This window comes from Diceros bicornis, chromosome 11 (genome assembly GCF_020826845.1).
Source record: "Diceros bicornis minor isolate mBicDic1 chromosome 11, mDicBic1.mat.cur, whole genome shotgun sequence".
NCBI lineage: Eukaryota > Metazoa > Chordata > Mammalia > Perissodactyla > Rhinocerotidae > Diceros > Diceros bicornis.
Window position 1 is genome coordinate 36,933,607 of NC_080750.1, and position 19,489 is coordinate 36,953,095.

Sequence of the window (19,489 nt, forward strand, 5' to 3'; positions counted from 1 at the left end):
AAGGACTTTCAAGAAAACCAACAAAAGAAAGTAACTGTGCTCCTTGCTCTCATGTAGATGATCCATGTTCCATGCTCTAGCTTCTTTCACTTCCTTTTGTGAGAGTTGTGAAGACATTTGCTGTGTTCTCCAAAGTCTTGTCATCATCTCCTATTCCTAAGATTTTCCATTAAACCACGCTCTTTAGGCCACTGATAATCAGCAAAACTATCACTGAATTCACCTTGTGGGGATTTGACTCCTATCATATGAAAAGTTCAGAGAAAGCAAAGGTCAACATGACAGCACTGGGTCTTCAGTGTAAAACAATAGAAAGTGACACTTTTATCAATCAACCCACAGAGAGATACTATTCCACTGGCATAGACAAATTGTTAAAGTATGAACCATTATTTCAATAGGAATACTATTATAATATTGGTCATGGAGCCTGTCAACATTTTTCTTAACAATAGAGAAAAATCTGAAAAAGAGTTTCTTATACAAATCACATGAGCTGAACTTGGGCAATAAATTTTCCAAAAGAAAGTACGAAAACCTCACAAATATTAAAAACTAAATTAGCATGACTGCATATAATTTTTTTTGAGCCAGAACTGGAGAAACTGCTTGCAAAGTGAAATGAGAAGCATATTTTAAATGACATAACAAAGCCTGTTATCCAAATCCATATTTTGTAGAAACTTCTAACAAACACCTCAACTACATCTACAATTGATTAAATTAGAAACAAGCTCAGAATTTACTTTCTATATTTACATAAGACAAGAAAGGTGACTCCTATGAAGAACAGTGAATATAGCATTCAAAATTTGGCAAAGATCGAGATGATGATCCAAGCTGGAGCTGGACCACTAATAATGTTTTTGAAAGACTGGGTTATTAGATTAACAGTTGTAGAAGATGGACGCTATTTATTCAATGTTAAAGCAAACATTTTTATTCACCAGACATTTTCTAAATTGCAAGCAGAAATGTGAAACTTGATCTGACACCTGTAGCAAATCTGAGGGCCTTCCTCGGCCCAGGACACAGGAGTTTTCCCATTATGGTGCACATTTCTCTTATGCTGCTCAGGAATGAAAAGCGCCGCACCCTTTGTTTTAAATGAGGTTTGTTTCAAAGCTTATCTGAAGAAAATTTTCCTTCCTAATCAGTTCTCAACTCTTGTTGCCTCCCACTGGATAATTTACCCTTATTCTTCCCAAAGCCCTGAGAACTCTTTCATAGCTCTATGGTTTCATTTGGTCAAGAGTGTGTGGTTGTTGATCTTTCACTTAACAGGCACCAAAGGGCTCTACTTACGTCATGCATGGAGTCCAGAAGCTTGGTCAGTTGGTAGAACCTCTGCCAGCTCTGCCCAGAATTGTTGGGACACTTAGTTACCATCTTCCTTAGTTCTTTGATATAATTTGTCCTCATTTCTTCAAATGCAGCCTGGCATTTGAGGCCATCCTTTGGAACTGTGTTTAAGGAATACACACATGTAAATTCCCAGACGGAAAACAGCATTAGCCTCTTAGTAGTTAAATTGCCTAGAAGACTTGGAGGTCATTGGGCTCACACTTTTAGATAGATACCGGATCTCAATTATTGCATTTATGAATAAACATGGCAGTTACCTATTGGTAAACACTTGTACACATACACATACAAAAGAATAATAACTGCTATTTATTGGGTGTATATGATAATACACTGTGTATATCAGCTTGCTTAATCTTGATATCAATCTTATGACATAACCATTATATTATTCTCATTTTACAGACGAAGAAAATGAAGACTGGAGTTTAAACATTTGCCCAAAGACACAATAAATAAATGGCAGAGAAGGGGTATAAAACCTAGGTCTGTCTCCTTCCAAAGACTGCCTCTTAACCACAATGCTACATTGTCTCATGGCCTGTCATCAAAGCATTTTATGAATCCTAACTTGCCAATACCTTAGAAGTGGGAAAACATACTTTGATTTTCCAGGACAACTGCAAGAGCCACAGACAATTTAAGCTAGAGCTAGAATTAGAAAGCAACATCTTCATATTCAAGTTCAAATATCAAAGACACTTAGGGAAACTGGCCATCTACCAAGGGGAGGCTATGCACGCAAAGAAGCACTTTCCATCCTCCTCGCTCCAGGATCACATGACCACTGAGGCACTGTCACATGACCTCTCAGACCACCTGACTGTGGGTCTGAGCACTGCTTTGTGTTTGCCATGGGGTAACAACAGTGGCTCTGCATGCAAGGCAAAAGCTACAACTTTCAAAGAGAATAAACCATGTTCATTTTTATCTTTGATAAGGTAGAAAATTAAAGATTATGTTTTCTTCTTTCCTTTTTGGTAGTGGCTAGCTTTTATAATCAAATGAAAAAATATCACTTAAAAAAATACTTGGGGATTCAGGACTTGGAAGCATATCAAGTGCTTCTGTGCCCTGCTGAAAGAAGACGCTCATCCCCAGAACACAGGTGAATGCACTTTATGGAGAAAGGGTGTCTGTGGCTGCGTTCCGAAAGGAGATGTAGGGCACAGCATAAGCTAAAGGTATCCCCTTTGAAAATTCACTTATATGTTTGCTTTTTTCACTACAGGCAATATCTAGTTATGTTTACGCTTTAACTTTGAAAAATAAAATCACTTAGAACACTGCTTTTACTTTCACTTTTTTTTTTTTTTTTTGGTGAGGAAGATCGGCCCTGACTCACATCTGCCAATCCTCCTCTGTTTCCTGAGGAAGACTGGCCCTGAGCTAACATCCATGCCCATCTTCCTCTATTTTATATGGGACACCACCACAGCATGGCTTGACAAGCGGTGCGTTGGTGCATGCCCGGGATCCGAACCGGCGAACCCTCCTGGGCTGCCGCAGCTGAGCACGCGCACTTAACCACTTGCGCCACCCGGCCAGCCACTACTTTCACTTCTTAATTGCACATCATATTTGCTAATTTATCATAACTGGTATAAATAATAATTTACTTGGGTCATCAGCACTTTAGAATGGTGAAGTACATTTGTGAGTATTATGTTAGAAGTCAGGAATACCACTGTTTCTAAATAAACCCTGTTGTCCTGTATAAAATATGAATTATCTTGCAAATTAACTTCACATATTATGTTAATAATCATCTCCTTGAGTTTAATCGTTGAGGCTTTTGATTTTTGGTTTATCTAAGTCTATTTTTGTGGGGAAAAAATAAATCCCTAAGAGCAACTGCACAAATAACTGAGGCTGCCACAATATTAGTTGTGGTTTCAAATATTTGACATTCACATTCAGAGTTAAATGCCATCCATTATGTAACACGTAGTGTTTTTTCTTTAAAATTAAACTCTTGTTTTAAAAGTATAAAAAACATATAGAAGGATGGTAATAACTGGGACATTAACAGTTAAACCACAGATCCACTTTCTCCCAAAATTTTAATGTTAACCTAAAACTTTCTAAAGGAAACCGAAAGTTTGCAAATAACAGCCTACACTGCCCACTCACAGATTAACATTTATTTTTCTAAGTTACAAAATTTTATGGAGTAAACCTTTAGTTCTTCAATATAGATGCTTAAGGATGTCAACCTATACATTAAAAAATTACCTAAAATTAGAATTGAGTGAATACATTTCACTACCATATTTCAATACTATTTGGTACATCTTCTAAGATTAACCAAAGGCCTTCATATTTCTGATAGTTATGTTATCAAAAATTCTCAAGATTATGAACTTGTGTCAAATATTACTTATATTTTACTGCTGTAACTCAAATGTAGTGTAGCATTTTCCCAGCCAGATTTTTCGAAGTTGAAACAAACCCACAAATAAAAAGAACTTAAGTAAAACCTCAAAGTTTGGAGGTCTGCTCAGATTTTCTGAATTTACTTATTAAATGCAGCAGGGCTGCTGGAAATCAACCAAAATCTGTGGGAGAAGAGCAAAGAGATGACTGGGGTGAAAGCTTGTCTGCTTTCCTCTGTAAGCATAAAGAACATGAGACTCTCTTGATGTCATTGCTAAAAAACCTTCTTGATACACTGGGCATCAGGTGTGCAACAGGAAGAAAAATTTTCATGCATTCTATCATAGACTAGTAAAATAAGCTTACTAATGCCTGCAGTTTCTATGAGTCATAAAATTCTTATGTTTTCATAAGTAAAGAATTTTTTTTTTATTTTGCTTTTCCTGCATCTACAAAAATAAGAATTGAAAGTACTGAGCTACTTGGAAGCTAACAAATTAATTCGAGTAGCTTCAAAATGATATCAGAATTGATTATAGGGTGACTGATTAAATGGATGTAAAAGGATAAGACACTAAGATTGAGGAGTCAAAATTTATAAAGAATTAGTATACGTGCATTTTTAGAAAAAATATTTAAATTCTATCATCCATCTGATAATTTTTTTTTACGTTTTTCTAAGAGTAACGGTAAATGACATAGCTTGGAAAGGGGAATAAAATCACTCTCACTGAATGTAAAGATTATATTTCCAAAGTTACATTCCAGAAAGGGTAAATGAGGAACATCAGAAACCTGGAGGAAGTGCAGAGCAGGGAGAAAGCGCCTGGTTCTACTGACCCTGCAGATGAGCGGACAACGCTACAGGAGACGGGCTGAGAGTAATTAGTGAGGAATGGTGGGGCCTGTGGCAAATGGGAGAGAACATGCCCTGCCTGGGGCCATCAAATTCAATGAAAATAAAACAAGACAAAGGGCCAAAAGCAACCTAAAAAAACCTGTGCCGGCCAAACAAAACACAGCTGTGTAGTGCTGGCCCCACCTCCCTACCAGGCTGCCGGTTTGCCCCCTCTGCTGGAGTTTAGAACTGGCCTGCTCACCGCTCCCCTCTCCCGGCCGTCGTCCTGTGCCCCAGCCTCCTGTCCACCACTTGCTCCCTGCTCTGGGGCAAGTGGGAACAACACTGGACGCTGAGTCCTACCTCATAGAGCATCCTGAACAAGTGACACTCGTGTGCCTCCTTTTTGTTAACTGTAGACTGGGGCTATCAATCTCGGAGGGTTGTTTGAAGTATTAAAGTAGATAATATAGGGAAAACCCTTCGTAAACTGCGAGGTGCTAAACATAAGTGCAACCGATTCTCAGCCACAGTCGTCATCGCATCCCCTCTTCCTGCTCTTCCAGAGTCAGGCTCACTCTTCCTCAGACCCGGCCCTTCTCTGCTGGAAATAACATCGCTTCTTATCCCTCCTATCCTTATTACCTTGGCTAGTGATGCGACTTTCTCCCAAATAACTCTACTGAAAACTGCCTCTTCTTCCAAGCCCCTGATTCATGGGCCAAGGGGAGGGCTGGCCTTGCACTGGATGCTCTTTTCTGCTTTCAGGTGGTCACTCAACAACTTCTCCTCCTTTGAAGTCCATGCCACTCGCCCTGGCATCGCTGGTATCTAGAACATTTCTCAGTTTCCTCAGTGGCCACAGCACTTGGCTCAGAGATTTCCTCTCCCTACTGTCCCCTGCCATCACTCTTGGTCTCACCCTTATGTGATGGGAGCTTCCTCAAATTCTTTCCCCTCTGTTTGAAAATGCCTGTGCCGTTGTCTGAGGAAGGAGTGCTCAACATCCTTGCCAAGGCTAATCCTGTCCTCTCTTGTCTCTCCTGGCACCTTATGCCATCAACTTCTCTCCTCTCATACTTGGTGCCAGAAGCCTAAAAACAGCTTCCCATCAATCTGCAAGTCCCTGGCCATCTGGCACCTGCCCGAGGTCAAATGGTCAACTCCAGTAGGCTTCTCTCAGCCTTCTCAACTTTCTCTGGGGAAGCTATGCTGATAGTTACGGCCCTCTGGGAAACCAACTCTTGGCTTCCATCACTGTACACTCTCCCAGTTTCTCTACCTCTGACAGTTCTGTCTCTGCCCCTTCAACCTCTGCCATGCTCCTTTCATGTAGCTCACCTGGATCTTTCCTATTCTTTCTGTGCCATGGCAATCCCACTCACCGTTTGAGTTTAGAGTACAATTTTCTATAAGGGTAATTTCAAGTTTATATCTCAATACTCACACCTATCTTCTGAGTTCCAGTTCCAAATTTTCCCCATTGTTTGGCTTCTCTATTAAGATACATCTGAAAATGAACCCACCCACAATAGAACTCATTATGCTCCACAAAATCTGCTCCAAGTCCCAACATAAACATATTTCTCTTAATGGTATCACTACCATCCTAGTCATTTATTTCTCTGTGCTTAAAACCTGTGTCACTTCTGACTCATACCATTTTTATTTCCCCTTCTAGTCAGTTGCCAAGGCCAACTCTGCAATGTTTCCTGAATGCATTTGCTCCTGTCTATCATACCACCAACCATCATCATCCAGGCCATTATTTCAACAGCCTCACAGCAGGTCGTGTGCTTCCAGTCAGGTCAAATTCTGTCTTTGCCTCTCTCCTTCTCCCCAACCCTTTCCCCTTTAGTCCAGTCTACTGCCAGATACATCTTCATTAAGCCATAAAATACAGTTTTGATCATGTCACCTCACTGCTCAAAAGACTTCAGTGTTGCCCACCTAATAAAGGCCAGATGTCTTCAAGAGGCATTGAATATTCTGCTCCAATCCACATCCCAACCTTATTCTCCTCTCCTCCCCAACCCAATATAACCCGATGAACCTTGAAAAATTAAATGAATACATAAGTAAAATAAAAATTAAAAAATTAACAGGCAAAACGACCCTCCAGAACTGAGTGCTATTGCCTGGCTAAGCTTTCCCACATTTCCACACTCACTCACACAGTTCCCTGACAAGAGTGCCATCTCACGCCTCATGTTCAATCCAAAACCCCTGCAAAGCTTACCAAGACTCAGCTTTACCACGAATCCCTCCCTGATCCTTAGAACTGAACGTGCTCTTCCCTTCTTTGAGCCACCATGACATTCTTTATCTCTATCATGGTAGATAATCCCTTTCCACGATGTATTAAAATTACCTTTGAATTTATCTTACAGTAAAACTCCCTGAGGGTAGAGACTGTGTCTCATTCACCCTCGTAGCTCCTGAACTGCCCAATCCTACTATACACATTACAGACACTTAATAAATATTTAGTGGTGGGACGGATGAAGGAATGGAGGGATATGCTCTTTCATATACTCAAAGCTCCATGCTCTGCAAGTAACTTGGTTCATTAAAGACCAAAGCCCTTCTCTCACCTCCTCAAAAATTTTTTTTTTATACCAACTACCTGACACTATAAATAGGTTACTCTCCCCTAAAGGGAAGATGATCTGACAATGCAGAAAACCTGTCAGGGTGGACATCAATTTACTTGTGCTTAGCAGCAGCAAAACTTTCATTACGGTGTATTCTTCAAAGGTGAGCTGCAGTCGAACGAACTGAAGGCTGATCTGGTGCATCCCCTGGCATAGCTCATACATGGCAGACTGATGCATCTTCTCTCTACAAAGGAAAAGAAAAAAATGTCTGAGAATTATTATCAAACCCAGCCTGGCGGCCCAAGGCAATTGAATAAGAGATCTGAGTCAAGAGTTTTCCTTTTGGCTTCAACACGGAGTAGTTGTGTATTTTTTTTTTTTTTTTAAAGATTTTATTTATTTTATTTTTCCCCCCAAAGCCCCAGTGGATATTTGTGCGTCATAGCTGCACATCCTCCTAGTTGCTGTATGTGGGACTCGGCCTCAGGATGAACGGAGAAGTGGTGCCTCGATGCGCACCCGGGATCCGAACCCGGGCCACCAGCATCGCAGCGTGCGCACTTAACCACCAAGCCACGGGGCCGGCCCAGTAGTTGTGTATTTTAAAGACAAGTTAGGGCCGGCCCCGTGGCTTAGTGGTTAAGCGCTTGCACTCCGCTGCTGGCGGCCTGGGTTCGGATCCTGGGTGTGCACCGATGCCCCACTTCTCCGGCCATGCTGAGGCTGCCTTCCACATACAGCAACTAGAAGGATGTGCAGCTATGACATACAACTATCTACTGGGGCTTTGGGGGAAAATAAATAAATAAATAAAATTATAAAAAATAAAAAAATAAAGACAAGTTAGATGCCTTTCACAGTGATTGGAAAATTGCTTCTGGACCCACATTGCCATGCCATTTACTAGTACTCTGTAAGAATGTGTCAGAAGCACTGAAACCAGCCTTTCTCAAAGTGTACCATTATTTCATTTTACGTCAAGAGTAATAATGACTGATCGTGCTGTGTCTTATAGTAGAGAAGCCGCTGTGATGTGGGATGAAGCCCACAAACTCCTGTTCCACAGTCTACCAGCCAGAGATACCAAGCAATTATCTACTCTTTGGAAGGACTGTGCTAGATGCTATGAACATAGGACAGCAATGACCAGTCTTATTTCCACATGGATCCCCCTTACAGAGGTCATGAAACATGTTTGTTAACTATTTGCAGCAGTGCAGTTAAAAAGGGAAATTAGATAAAATTTTAAAAGGTGAGAACCTCAAATGGAATCTCTCCGATAAAGGCTGAAAACAATATGGGAGTTTGGTGCAATATGTGCACATTCCTACTCAACCAACCAATCCTCTCCCTCCACCAAATCCAAACGTTTCCATAAAAATCCACATGACAATAGAAGTCGTTATTTTCTCTTTCCATGATAAGAAAGCAAGGCATCACTTAGTTTTTTAGATGATTTTCCTCAAAGTAATAAATCTTTTTATTTTATCCTAGGTAACTACTGCTTTATGATGACCAGAACGTAATTAGTAAAAAAGAAACAACTAATTAAAAATGTGAAAGGACTTGAGAAAGGCCAAAGAAACAGCAAAAGAGGTCAGGGTGGCTGATATGTTTCTATGAGTGACTGAAAGCAGCTGGGCATCCGTAGGAAAGAAACACTGTGATACCTCTTCCAGGGTGCCCTCTTGGGTTTAATTGGCAGAAATCTCTCATTTCATCTCTGAAAGCCATTTGTAAAGAACCCAAAATGGAACACAGAACATTTTGCTCTGCATTATTATTATATGTCTTTCCTTTCCCATAATAAGCTGGAAGCTCTTTTTAATTAAGGATGTTTTAAAAACACAAACACACACACAGAATAATAGCAGGCGGCTATGGATCTACCATCCAGAATTAACAATGTAAGTAAATGCTAATATTTTTGCCATATTTGCTTCAGATCTTTAAAAATTAAACATGGCAGAGTTAAAGCCCGCTCTGTCTTCCTCCTTGATCCCATTCATGTTCCTCATTCCAGAAGGGAAGCAGCCACTTTGGGTGATTATCATTTCCTCTCAGATGTGTATGTTTTACCACACACGTATGTGTCTATAAAAACAGCACACAGTACTGCTTTGTTTAATGTAAATTTGAAATTAGATATGCACATCCTTCTGCAACTTATTTTCATTCAACATTGTAATTCTGAGATGTATCCATTTTAATACAGGTAACTCTAAGTTAATTCATTTTCACTGCTGCAAGTTTCATTTGTTTGAGTATATCGCAATTTACTTATCCGTTCCACGACTGATGGACCCTTGGGTTGCTTCCTCTTTATTGCTATTACAAATGGTGCCCAAGGAACATCCTTGTGCATTTCTCTAGGATACAGAGTGAAAATAGAATAGAAATGCTGAGTCATAGATTTGTGCACATCTGCTGCTTTCATTCCAACCAGTAGATGAGAGTATCCTTTCATTCCACATCCCCACTAGTACTTGTCATCATCCAATTAAGAATTTCTTACCATCTGATGGGGTTGAAAGGGTAGCCTCATTCTTGCTTTTATTTGCATTTCCATTATCACCAGTAGCCTGAACAGTTTTTCAAATGTTTTCTGACCATTTGGATTTCTTCTTTGATTTGTCTCTTCATATCTTTACCCATTTTATAATAAGCTTTTTTTCCTTCTGTCACTAACACTATCTTCATTCCTAATAATATTTTTTGCCTTAAACATTTTGTCTGATATTAATATTGTTCCTTCCTTATACCGTCCCTCCCTTCCTTCCTGTCTCCTTCTTTCTTTTGCTGTCTCTTTAGAATTTGCCTGGTATGCCTTTTTTTTAATGCCTTATTTTCAAGCTTCCCACATAATTATATTTCACACATGTCTCTTATCAACAGCAAAAACCTAGATTAAAAAAATCTGAAAGTCTCTGTATTTTAACAGCTCAGTTTCATCTGTTTTCATTTATCACAATTACTGATATATTTGGATTTTTCTAACATTTTAACTTTTCTCCACTCCGTTCCTTCTTTCTACTTTCCTTCCTTTTATTGGATCAATCCAGCTTTTTAAAAATCCCCTTCTTGGCTCCTCTACTGGATTCAGATTGTTAATCTTTAAATAATTATTCTTAAATTATGAACTTGCATTATTAAAAATCTAAAGTTAATCAATAGCTTTTCCATGAGAGAGAAAAAACCTAGAGTGCTTTGTCTTTGGTTTACTGCTTCCCATGTTCCATGGGAAATTTAAATACTAAAGAGTAGTATTTAAATTTCATCTTATTTTCAAGTCACCCTTGAAATTAGTCTGTCTCGCTCACACATCCACATTCCACATCTGTTTAGAGTTACCATTGTGTTTCTTTGATCACCATTGTTTTTTGCACTTCATATTTCTGGGTTCAATTTCCTACCTACTGAAGAAAATTTTTTTGTAATTCAGCAGCAGTCAGTCACCGAATGTTCAAGTCTTTCAGTCTTAATTTGTCTGAAAATGTCTCTATTTCACCTTCATTCTTGAAGGATAGTTTAAAAAGTTAGATTTCTACCTTGACAGGTAATTTCCTTAGTACTTTGAAAACCATATTCCACTACACCTGGGCCTTCATTGCTGCTTTGGGGAAATTTCTTGTTAGCCTAATTATCATTCATTTATCGGTAACCTGCATTTTCTCTTTGGTAGCTTAAAAAAATTCCCTCCATTTATTCGACGTCTGTAGTTTCATTATGAAGTACCTAGGTGCAGACTGATTTTTATTTCTCCTGCTGAGGACTCTATGTCCTTATTTGATTTGACGATATAGGTATTTCTTCAGTTCTGAAATGTTTTTAGCCACTGTTTCTTCAAATTTCACCCCTACCCCAATCCTGCTACTTTTTTCCTCTTTGAACTCCTGTTAGAAGTGTGTTGGACCTTCTCATCGTGTCTTCCACATTAACCTCCTTTCATATTTTCTATGTTTTTATCTCTTTGTACTGCATTCTAGGTGATTTTCTCAGATCTATTTTCTAACTAAATTTTTTTCTGTGTCCCATCTGTTTAATGTCTACAGTGTTTACATTTTTTTAAATTAGGGATCCATGAATTTAGAACTACTGTTTGTGCCTGCTGATTTTTTTTTTTTTGAGGAAGATTGGCCCTGAGCTAACATCTGTTGTCAATCTTCCTCCTTTTTTCCTTTTTTCTCTGCTAAGCCCCAGTAGATAGTTGTATGTCATAGTTGTACATCCTTCTAGTTGCTGTACGTGTGATGCCACCTCAGCATGGCTTGATGAGCAGTGCATAGGTCCGTGCCCAGAATCCAAACCGTGAACCCCAGGCTGCCAAAGCAGAGCCTCGAACTTAACTGCTATGCCACCAGGCCAGCCCAAATTTTAATGGCAATATTTTTCATGTCTAGGTGCCTAGAAATGCTCTATTAGTTCTTTCTCAAACATTTCTGCTATTTTCCATGAGATACTTCTTACTTCATGGTTATTATTAAATCTCCTTTCTCTAAATTATATCTTTGCCTATTATATCTCCAAATACTTTTAACACATTTTATAGTTTCTTTCAGATTTTTTAATTCAACATTTTGGGATGCTAATATGCATGTCTAACATGTATTGTTTTGGCATATATTGTCTTCTGAGTGAATCCCAGGGCCACTGTCTTGTGTATGGGACTCCACAGGAAGTTTTAGCATTTATAACTGTCAGTGGGGGAAGCATTTCACTGGTTCTGGACCAGTTTTCATGCTAATTTCTCAGCTTAAATGCTTTTTGTGAGACTAGTGTGGTTTAAATTTAGGCTCCACACTTGACGTGGTGCAGGCTTGTGTTTCTTATTTCTTTCAGCTTCCTTGCCATGTCCCTGGCCTGGCTGGCTCATTGACTTTTACTGTCCTTCTTAGTAGACAGTGAAACCTTTGCAGAGCCCTGGCTTTATGCAGGGGGCACCATTTCAGGCCCCCGCCTCGCTAGTTCTAAGTTCTTGTCTCCTGTTCCTGTTTGTGTTCTAACACCCACCCCTAAGGCGTTTATCTACATCCAATTGACTGTGGGCCAACTGCAGCTTTAGCTCCAAGTTAAACCACTCTGGCTGTGAATTCCCTGTTCACGTACCCCGTTCTTTTTTTCTTTTGAGCTAGGCTACATATTTAAGACTTTTTTTTTTTTACACATAATTTCTATGTGTGCAGAGAGAGAAAATAAAGGCTCAGTTCCGTTCCACCATTCTGATGGCTAACTACAAGCTTCTTAAAGGCAGGATCCATATCTGACTAACCTTTATGAACGTCAAATAGAATATGATAGACAAGTGCCATGTGTCAATCTTTGCTCAATACATATTTCATGAATGAATGAGAGAGAAGGAAAGAAAAAAGGGAAGAGAACAAGTGAAGACAACAAAATGAACTGAAGACATACTGATTTGTATTTGATGATGATTAGAGAAAGATAATACTGGAAATATATAGAAAGGTAGGTCAAATAGCTAATAAAATAGGGCATTTGTAAAGTTCTCGAAGTTTCTCAAAAGAAAAGGAGAGACTGAGATTGTAAAATGGGGTGAAGCAGATTGCAAATCAGGATGTCTGTGGAATAGACCACAATATGCATTTGATGCTGTGCAGTTTGAAAGTGGATTCCTATGCATTTGATCTCTTAAGCTATCTTGTGCTGGAGGCAGGACAGGCATCCTTGGCTTTGCCACAGCAGGGCCTAGAGATGGCAGCCCATCAGTCCTTCAACATGCTGACTTTGTGAGCCTGTGATGTGCCACTTCTGAGACCCAGGCTTACCATATGTAAAACTGGGATACTAATAATAATTTCAACCTTGCAGGGATGTAGAAACCAACTGTGTGGAAATTCTTAAATTATAAACTTCTATACAAATGTCAGCTTTTTTTCTTTTTTTGATATAATGGAGAGACTAAAATGCTTCCTGAGAGACCAATGATCGTTTTGGTTTAAAAAAACCCAAGAAATAATAAAATTCTTAAAATGACTTTTCAGGAAAATAATATTGTATTATTATTATTGTTATTATTTCTATGTGTAGGATGGTAAATCAAGAGAAAAATCAGAGAGGATGCAGATGTCAGGAAGGTGGAAGTGACTTGCCTTGAGTAGAACATGAGAAGTCAACACCTCTGTGTCAGTGTTTCTGTTATCAGATGTGTTAACAAAACATCCACACGCAGATTAAAGGTTACTTAAAGAGAGACCTCAGGTTCTACTTGAAAGCAGATTAGAACGTTAATGTGTGACAACACACCTACAGAAAGCATTGTTTGCCACTTAAAATGAATAGATTAACTCTCTCTTGAACTCTTTCTTGAGGTATTATTACCTGAATAACCTCCACAGTCTTCAGAGTTATCACTTATGGAGCGCCTACCACAGACCAAAGCTAAATTTCCTCTTGCTAATTCTCACAGCGTCTTGTGAAGAATTATCCTCATGCTCATCGATAAGGAAAGTTAGGTACATGATGCAGCCAGAATCCAAACCCAAGTTTTTTACTCCAGAATTCATGCCTTTTCCTCTCTCCATGCTGCTGGCCCAGTGGTTTTTAGCTCTTTACTTCAGAGTACCTCCTTACTACCGTGAAGAAATATTTGGTACCTTGTATGTTTTGTTATTATAGTCACTCATTTGTTTATTCTTTGTTCCCCATTGTGTGCTAAGATTTTGTTTTCAAATTCCATTGCTGTTTCCACTGCATGAAATTGAGTTCTCTAAATGAAGAAGAGTACTGTGTACTCGATATAGCTTGAAATTTCAAGAAAATAGGCCATCTTAAAACACATTTTACATCACGTCATTTTTGCACAATCAGATTAAATGCACAGAAAGGTACATCCAAAGAAGTTGAAACAAGGACAATCTTTTTGGCATCATACTGGTATTAATTTTGCAATATTACTTCACAGAAATACTCTTTACTACATGCTTTTATTCATTTAATAATCTTACCTCATTTTGAGTAGAATAATGTATAAGTATCCGGACTACTTTGGGAAAGAGACAAAGATTGTCTAACGCTTCTAAAAAATAAAAGTAAATCCAAAAATCACCCTTTAACAGTGGACTAGCCTAAAGGCAGCAGAATATTATTGAGGTAGGAAATACCCCTGTATTAAAGTGAACATCAGACCTGAATAACTGACAGCCGTCAGTCTCTACTCCTGAACCACGGCACATGTCATCCATTTCTAAACATCTCCTTTGCAGAAACAGAATAAACTCTACTTCTGGATAAATAAACAGAACAACCAAAATGGGCATAGGATCCCAGTTCCAATTCCAAAGATCTTGGGTTAAACACTACAAGAATGACAGTTCTAAAATATTTTAAAGAAACTCTTAAAAAAAAAAAAAAAGAAAGAAAAGAAACATTTAAATAGTTTTATAAACTTGTCATTTTTTCCAACTAGTAAATCAATTTTATTCATAGCTCTAACTTCATCTGGTCCTCTCTTAGAACATCCATTACACTAAACTACAATCATATGATCATTCGGAATAGTTTAAAAATATTAAATTAAGATAATCTAACGTCTCCAAACCTGACTCACTTGGAACAAAAGTGAATAATCGAAGAGTTAGAAAATATTTTATTCCTGGCTTTTGAGAGAATTTAAGGTTGGAAATGGAGTTTATTCACATAACAACAGTGGGAATTAGAAAAAGCCCCATTAAAATCAGAGTGGGAAGGGCATTCACAATTTAAATGATGTGTATGCTAGTTGCTTGCTTTTAACTTAGTAGTTAAACAGTTGGAACAACTTTTGTATCTATAGGACCCATGACCTCCTGCCATCATTAAATATTAACAGTGTTGCCCTATTTCACATTATGAGAATAGTCCATTGAACCTATTGACCAATGGCTGTCAGAAGGAACACTCCTGTTTTGGTATTCAAGTACTGGCTTACCAAGACACTACTAAAAAAAAGTATTCGAAAAGCTTACTCATTCAGTTATCTGGAGGTTCATCTGGAGGCAGCTGATTTGGGAAATTATTGCCCCAAACAAAATGCAATCCTGGAATCATATTCATGTTCTACTCTGACAGAAGTAGACATTTGATAAGCCCAAAGCACAAAACATTCCAGGCATGGGCACCTGCAGAACTCAGGAGCTCTAAATATTAGCCTGAACACCTGCAGGGACTCCTCATGCTGTGGCCATCTGCAGGGAGAACACAAAATAACTTCTACTTAAAGGATCTCTGCAAGAATGGAAAGTAGGATCGCGAAGGATTTTTGTACATCCATGTTTATAGCAGCATTATTCACAATATCCAAAAGGCAGAAGCAACCCAGTGTCCATCAACAGATGAATGGATAAACAAAGTGTAGTATACACATACGACGGAATATTATTTAGCCTTAAAAAGAAAGGCTATTCTGACACATGCTACAACATGGATGAACCTTGATGACATTCTGCTAAGTGAAATAAGCCAATCACAAAAAGACAAACACTGTACGATTCCACTTATATGAGGTACCTAGAGTAGTCAAATTCATAGAAACAGAAAGTGGAATGGTTGTTACCAGGCACTGACAGGAGCAGGGAATGGAGACTTGTTTACACAACAGTGTGAATGTACTTAACATTACTGAACTGCACAGTTAAAAATGGCTAAGATAGTAAATTCTAAGTTATAGGCATTTTATAAAAATTAAACAATTTATTTAATTAAAAAAAAGAATCTCTGTAACCCTTGATCCTACCTGCTATACTTTGTTCAATAGAGATTAAAAAACTAAGATTTGTGTTTAATTATGTAACTTCTCTTAGGGTTCAGGCTTTTCATTCTTGTTTCATAACATACAAAATATCTTTTCTCCTCTATTTTTACCACTTGCCTTTTGCCTTTTTGTGTCTTGATAGAATTTTAGTCTTACTGTGTTAGCGCTTTTATTGCAATCTGCGCTAAATGCTTTTTGAAAGAAGGAAGAGTAAAAATTCTTTAATAAATCGTAATTTCAAAAAGCCAGTCAGAAACAGTTCCTCAAAGGTCTGTCTGTTGTAGTTTTGGTACCTTAAGGGGGAAAGGAAAATAGAACTACTTCTTTCTAAGATTTCACATTTAATAAACATAATCCTTTCACATTGGCTGATTTTATAAATGCCAAAGCACAAGAGAGTCCCAGCTCTCCCACCTATGGGAGCCTATGAAAGGTACAATGACATTTCTGACTTTAAGATCCTTTAGCAATACTGCACTAAACTGTACCTTTGTCACCTAAACACCTTTTAGGTGTGTAAGATATCAGTTTAAGAAACTACAAAAATAAACCTTCGAAATATTTCACGTTCGCCCTTGGATTAAACAATAGGCAACTCTCATCACTTTGAAGGTCTGCGTCCTTCTTCCTCATAATAAGGTGTCTACGCTTCTTTGATTGATTTTCGTATAGTGCATAGGTCCAAAGTTACTAAATAAATATCTTGTAGCTACTAAGAACAGGTAAATCAATGGATTTCACAGACTTTGAGTTGCTCTTCAAATACTGATATAAACAAAACAAAGCAATCCTTACTCAGGTTAGAACTCCTTGAAGTCCCTGGAATATCAAGAAGGGGCCTCTTAATAAATATGTTTGCTAACATGCTTTTACTTCCATCAATTGCCCCTAGGAATATGTGTGGGTTAAGTTACATCGTTAGAATGTACGCAGCAATATAGTGTCAATCTAACAACAGAGAGTTAAATAACTTGAGTGGTGTGGTGCACACAGAATCACAGTAGATCTGAAAGATTAGACCTTACATCTGATACTGCAAACCATATCATTATGTCTGAATAAATCTATCATCTTGTTACATGGTCAGTGTAACAGATGGTCCCTGTCTCAGGCTTGTTATTTTCCTAAAAAACAGCATGCAGAAATAGTTTTTTTTCCAAACCTTAATTAGAATAAAAATGACCTCAATTTGAGCATTCAAATTATTCCAGTTTACGGTTTTTAATTTTTTTCACAGTCTTATTAGATTTTTCCTTAACTGACAAATAAGATATATCTGTAGGAGGACCATTTTGCTTGTTGCAGTTTTGATGTCTGCTCATTTTTATAGTATTTACATCATTTATTTGCAACCAGGGCAGAACTCAGCCGCTTTGGTCTAGGAATCGCTGGAGAATGTTGTGCGTGGCTTACTTTACCGGACTAATGTGCCAGAGAGAGTGGTGTCCCAACGGTCTCTATGATGTTCATCTATTCTCTATTAATTTTATAGGGTCAAGCCTAGTAATAGTTAAAAGCTAATTCAGTGTTTTGTTTGTTACCTTAATTGATGTTTTGGAAGGGATATGTTTTCATAGAACTGCCCCTGGATTTAAGCATCACAATCTCCACTGACTTTAATAGGTGTTACACAGATCAAAACAACATGTGACAATCTAAAAATCTAGAAGGGGCCTGGTTATGTGGCAATCATAATTTACCACTGACAGTCCTAGAAATCTGGAAAAAAACTTTTTTTACCATGAATTTTATATATAGTTTTTGGTAAAACAGCCCTTTTGTACCTTAGATTTTTGAATACTTATATAGTTAGCACAGTTTCCTTTGGGTACAAGGACACACGCTTTTGGTAGAAGAAACAAAACACGCAGCCATAACCCACTGTGAAAATTCAGATTTTAGAGAATGTTAAATTGGGGATATCTGTGATAAATAACATTACAGAAATGTTTTGGCTTGACCAAAGGTTTAATCTCAGTATTCACTGAATTATGAATTGCCTCAGGCTAGTTACAATACAATTCACTTAAAAAAGTGATTTCTAAGCAACTTTTTATGACTGTACCCATCATATCATGTGAGACACACTTGTCCCTGAGACATGTGACTAAATATCTCACATTGAAATAAGGTAAGGAACACAGCAAACTGAAAAATATTTAAAAAGAATAATAATAGCTCACTGTCTATTATCTATACTAATAACGGAGGCCTTTGGCAGAGGCCAACACGTGAATACTACTGGCACTCTATTCCCACGGGTGGTAGCCCTTACAGTAGGGGGCACAGAGACTGGGTTGATTATTCACTGGACATTTTAAGACCTAGTGAATCTAGACTTTGGGAAGGAAGTTTATATATGTCCTTGACAAAGGAGCAGGCTCTAGTTCTTGACTAGATAAAGTGATTTACTTATTCCAAGTAAAAACAAGCAAGTCAAACCTCACTGAAAATAGTATTCTAGGATTGGGATCCAAGCAGTCTGGTCTCAGAGCCTGCACTCTTAGTTGCTATACTAAGTTAAAACACCCAATAGCATGCTTGGAACCTTATGAGCACTCAATACATGCTAACCATGTTAAGACTTATTGCCAGAGTTGCTCTACACATAGAAAGGAGAGAAAAGGACAATATTCTCTAGTGAAAGAATTGTTTTAAATTATGAAGCCTCATTTTTGTAGGCTGTAAACTTTAATACTAAGTTTTTGGAAACTTAATGGTATGCAGACCCCAGATGGTTCAACAGAGGACAGAAAACTTTTGGTGAGCTATTATTGCTTCAAACAGGGACATTTGGGGTATACAGTTGGCCCTCGGTATCCGCGAGTTCTGCATCCATGGATTCAACCAACCCCAGATGGTGTACCTACTAGTTTACAATCCCAAGTTGGTTGAATCTGAGGATACGGAACCCCCAGATACGGAGGGAGGGCTGTCTAAGGAACTTTAGCACCTGGGGATTTCAATATCTGTAGGGGGTCCTGGAAACAATCCCCCGCCAGATACTGATGGATGACTGCATACTTAAAGATAGTGCTTAATTTCAATAAAGGACCATAGTTTCCTTACTTGTAAAAAGGAGCCATTAAAAGTAAGCTTCCTTACTTGATAACTATTGAATTTCAAGAATGTGAATAAAGTTAACTGCTGAATTTAGAAGTGTTGCTAGACTATTGTTTGGGTAAAGGGTGAGAGCAAATCACTTTTTCCTAGTACAATAAAAGATTTATATTAAACTGCACTTATGGAGTCGTATCCTTCCTGAAGCCAAAGTCACATTATTGTAGCAACCAGAACTTGTCACAGGTTATAAAGGACATTGACTCTGATAAAGCCTGGGTGTGCGGTTATGCTTCCAAGGCAACAGCAGAGAGTGGCTCACACTTGCAGAGGTGACTTGAGCAGTGTGTGAATGTGCCCCGATGGGGATGGAGAAGGTAGAAAGCAATTGTGCTCACTTTACAGGATCACAATTTCTTCTACCTTGAAAGTCTTGCTTTGGAAGAAGAAAACAGTTAAACCTCCTGAGACCATTATCACAGACATTATTCAATTCATTAATCA

At 38.3% G+C, this 19,489-nt stretch overlaps 1 protein-coding gene across 1 annotated transcript in view; it reads right to left on the reverse strand.

Annotated features, from left to right (window-relative positions):
- Positions 1–19,489, reverse strand: part of NR3C2 (nuclear receptor subfamily 3 group C member 2) — a 326,353-nt gene that overhangs the window by 30,847 nt on the left and 276,017 nt on the right. Inside the window, exons 7-8 of the mRNA XM_058550170.1 lie at positions 7,290–7,420; positions 1,306–1,463 (exon numbers count right to left, since the gene is read on the reverse strand). Coding sequence (XP_058406153.1) covers positions 1,306–1,463; positions 7,290–7,420 — 289 coding nt within the window. The remainder of the gene's footprint in view (positions 1–1,305; positions 1,464–7,289; positions 7,421–19,489) is intronic.